This window comes from Sminthopsis crassicaudata, chromosome 3, assembly GCF_048593235.1.
Source record: "Sminthopsis crassicaudata isolate SCR6 chromosome 3, ASM4859323v1, whole genome shotgun sequence".
NCBI classification, from domain to species: Eukaryota; Metazoa; Chordata; class Mammalia; order Dasyuromorphia; family Dasyuridae; genus Sminthopsis; species Sminthopsis crassicaudata.
Window position 1 is genome coordinate 218,870,457 of NC_133619.1, and position 3,660 is coordinate 218,874,116.

General features: G+C 43.6%; 1 protein-coding gene across 1 annotated transcript; it reads right to left on the bottom strand.

The window, feature by feature from the left end:
* Nucleotides 1-419: 419 nt before the first annotated feature.
* On the bottom strand, nt 420-2,845 carry TMSB4X (thymosin beta 4 X-linked). The gene is made up of 3 exons (XM_074299998.1): nt 2,689-2,845; nt 1,310-1,423; nt 420-928 (listed from the first exon to the last, which is right to left on the bottom strand). The coding sequence occupies exons 2-3, from the start codon at nt 1,407-1,409 to the stop codon at nt 894-896; spliced, it is 135 nt and encodes a 44-aa protein (XP_074156099.1). The 5' UTR covers nt 1,410-1,423; nt 2,689-2,845; the 3' UTR covers nt 420-893.
* Between the last annotated feature and the right edge of the window lie 815 nt (nt 2,846-3,660).

A 3,660-nucleotide genomic window follows, 5' to 3' on the forward strand; every position in this document is an offset into this window, starting at 1 on the left:
GAAATTCTCATCCAGGCTCTATTTGCACCAATGCCATTGATTGATTAGTTTTATGAAGTGCTCATTTAAATTGCAAACTGATCTTCAGTGAGGTCATACAAAAAGAATCCCAAAATTCGGATACAGAGCAGTTTCCTTCCACAATACTTTAAAACAAGATCATCACAGGTAAATAAAAGCAAATTCTAACAAAGTCATGAGTAACTACAACAGAACGCTGGTCACATATAGTATTTTACATAATCGGGATGAAAATTCTTATCCTGCAATAGGATTTACCCCAACATAGAAAAATCAATTTTGAGGAGCATTTATTGCTTTTTCCAAAGGAATCCCCCTACCATTGTGGAGTCACTGACAGACCCTCAAGGTTTCTTCTTGCGACATTGATCTTCCAAAGATTACACAGCAATACCAGCCAGATTTTAAAACTTTTTATTTGCATATTAAAAAAATTGTGCATTCCAATAATTAAAATCATTTGAACAAAAAAAAAAATGGCACTCTGATTAACTGCATTTTACAGCTTGCCAGGACCTTGGTACAGCTTTGCATTTTACTGTTAACTAGATTTACTGTAGTCCCACCCGAGTTCTTCTTTTCACCAACATGCAAGCTCTTTAAAAAAAAAAAAAAAAAAAAAATATTTTTTTTTAAATGCCACCAGGACCCAAACTAGCCAGGACAGGCAGATGGAAAGAGGCAGCCGGCTGGGCCTTCATTTCAATTCAGTGTCAGTAGTTCTTTATTCTTTTGATGTTGAAAGGGGCAGCACAGTCATTTAAACTTTATCCAACCTCTTTGCATCTTACAAAGTTAAACAGCTAAAAGAAGTAAAATTAAGAAGGCAATGCTTGTGGAATGTACAGTGCATATTGGCAGGGCAGATTTCATTACGATTCACCCGCTTGCTTCTCCTGTTCAATTGCTAAAAAACAAAACAAAAACAGACACACAAAAAAGATAATCATTAGGAATCTAGTTAGAGAAAACAGGTTGAGACCTGATGAATACGTTTTTCCCCCATTTAAGATTCTCCTAAATAACCTAGTTCCCTTTGATGGCTATATTCTACTTGAAGCCCCTATAAAATCTCGAGAAATAGCATGGTTTTAATACTTTTATTGAAAGTCCTCTTATTTTAAGTGCGCAAATGTTTCCTGCCTTTCCTTCTCCTCCCTCCTGCTTCAGCCCCTCCCTCCCCATCCATCCACCCAGCCAGCCACAGCCCCTCCCGCCTAAGTCTTTTCTCCCAGTGGCAAGATCTGTGCTGGGGAATTGGGGGTTGGGGGGAAGAAAGGCAGCTTACTTTCTTTTGAAGGCAGTGGATTTTTCTCTTGTGTTTCTGTCTTCTTCAATTTAGACTTATCGAATTTCTGAATCTCAGCCATATCTGGTTTGTCAGACATTTTTGCAGATTAAGCTGCATACAAAGGAAAACAGCTTTTGGTGAGAAATCCACCACCCACCCACTCTCTCGGCGTTCTTCCGCAGAGGCTCCGAGCCAGCGGTAACCCTCCCCCTCCCTCCTTCCTCTTTTATTCGATGCAATTGAGTATCTTCCCCTTTCTTAGGAGACTAAACAGCCAACCCCTATTATTTCTAAGTTGGGTAGAGATGGGGGGGAAAAAAAGAGGGGGTATTATCCAGGGCACTTCCTTTAAAAGTGAGAGATTCAAATTACATAGTGAAGAGCTCAACCAAATACTATCGGGTTAAGTGCATTAAAAAAAAAAATTGTATTAAAAAACCATCCCAGGCTTAAGGCGGAATCTGTTAAGAACAATTCGTAGAGCCCTCCCTACGATCAGAAAAGAGCATCAAAAATTAATATTTTTTTTTAAAATAACGACAATGAAGATTTTTTTTTTTAATTGCCTAGGCTGCAGAGCAGGAGAAACGCTTCCACCCCGTTTGCAATCTCGGTTAAGATTTGGAAGGAGTCCTGCATTCTTCCCTCCCTCCCCCCCTCACAAAGAGCTGCAGTCAGAGGAAGCTCAAACCACCGCCCTTAACTGTTCGCCGCCACCACCTCCTCCTCCTCCCCGCTTTCTCTTGCTTAACAATGCAGTCAGAAAAGACACTACGTAGCCCGAATTTTAAAGACCCGGGAAGCGTTTTCCCTCCCTCCTTCCCTCCTCCTCCTCCCGCCACCGCCCAGAACCATTCAGTTTCAGCCACACTGGAAATTAGCAAGGCTGCCTTCCTTTTTCTAGCTCTAATTTGCAAGCTCTTAACATTTAGAAAACGAAGCATGCATCAGGGGGAGGCATTCCATACCTCCCGAGCTCTAACCGCAGCCCAAGGTTTTAATTGAGCTGAGGCTACGCGCTGCAAAGGGCGCAGAGCCCCAGATTCCGGTCTAACCGAAACAAAGGAAGCAAGGGTGGGTCTGAGCCATCCCTGGAAGCTGCGGCCACGAGGACCAGTTGAGCATCGCTCTCGCACGGGTAAAACGCGTCCGGAATTCTAAACTCTAAGGGAGCAGCTGGGAGGATTTGGGCATCTCCAAAAGGGGCTCTCCCGGTCCCCAAAGCAAAGGATTGAAGCCATCCAAGAGCCCAATTTGGGCTTTTGTATTAGTCTCCCCCAAAAAACAAACAAACAAAAAACGACTTGCTTTTTTAGCCTAGAGATGCTCTAACAAGGGGAAGGGGAAGAAAAGAGAGATAGGAGCGGGATCCTCACCAGTGATGGGCGGGGCGCACCAGTAAGTCAGATCTCCGAGGTGGCAGCTCCGAACTGTAGCGTAAAGAGCGCTGCGGAGCAGCTATATCCTCCCTCCTATGCAAATGAGGCTGATGTCATAGTCAGGCTGATTTAACTCTTTCTCTGCTCGCACTACTTTGCTTTCTCTAGATTGGAATAGTTCGGCTTTGGAAAAAGGAGAAGAAAAAAAAATCCAACACACACCCACACAGACACCCATGTAGACGCCCGGAAAATGCTTTAAAAACACTGGGAGACCGAGAGAGGTGAAAAGGAATCGAATTAAGCAGCATCCTTTCTTTTTACACTAACCAGACCCTTACAATCTGTGTCTCTAGTTAAAGTGCATTTATTGGGAAATGCCATTGCCCACTTCCCAGATGTGCGTTGTCTGGCGGTCTGCAGCACCTGGGACGTGACACGCGGCCGTTCCCTTTGAAAATTGGCATTGTCCTTAGGCAGAAATCCAGAAAAACCCAGAAGCGGTTACGTCGACCGGGCTCGCTAATACTGCGGAAAGCGGAATGTATGGGCTTTCTGTGACTCAGCTTCCATACCTCTAGAGTGGCGAGCGCTAGGCTTACCCCACCCATCTCTTTCTTTGTCTTCTCTTTAATTCTTACTCCGCTGACCTGAGCCGGACGGTGGGCGCCCAAAAGAGTGGCAAAGGGGGTGTTAGTTATTCTGCTGGAATCTCTTATTCACTTGCTTCTCATGGACTTCCAGAGGCTTGTAACTGAAACATACTTAACTTGGGTGTAGGTTTCTGGAGGGTAAAAACTGCAGTGAGTTGGGGAAAAACAGGAAGTTGCTTCATTTTTTTTTTTTTAAACTAAATTTTGTCTCATTTTTCTACCTAAAAAACTGCTTAGATGGCCTTGGATAGTTGATAAATACTGGATTTGAAATCCCAAATGAATGCAATTATTTCATCCCAATGGGTGTTCTTGA

Coding starts and splice junctions, on each gene's coding strand:
- TMSB4X (XM_074299998.1), bottom strand. CDS start 1,409: ATGTCTGACAAACCAGATATGGCTGAGATTCAGAAATTCGATAAGTCT. Junction 929..1,309: donor TCCACTGCCTTCAAAAGAAA/GTAAGCTGCCTT, acceptor TTTGTTTTTTAG/CAATTGAACAGGAGAAGCAA.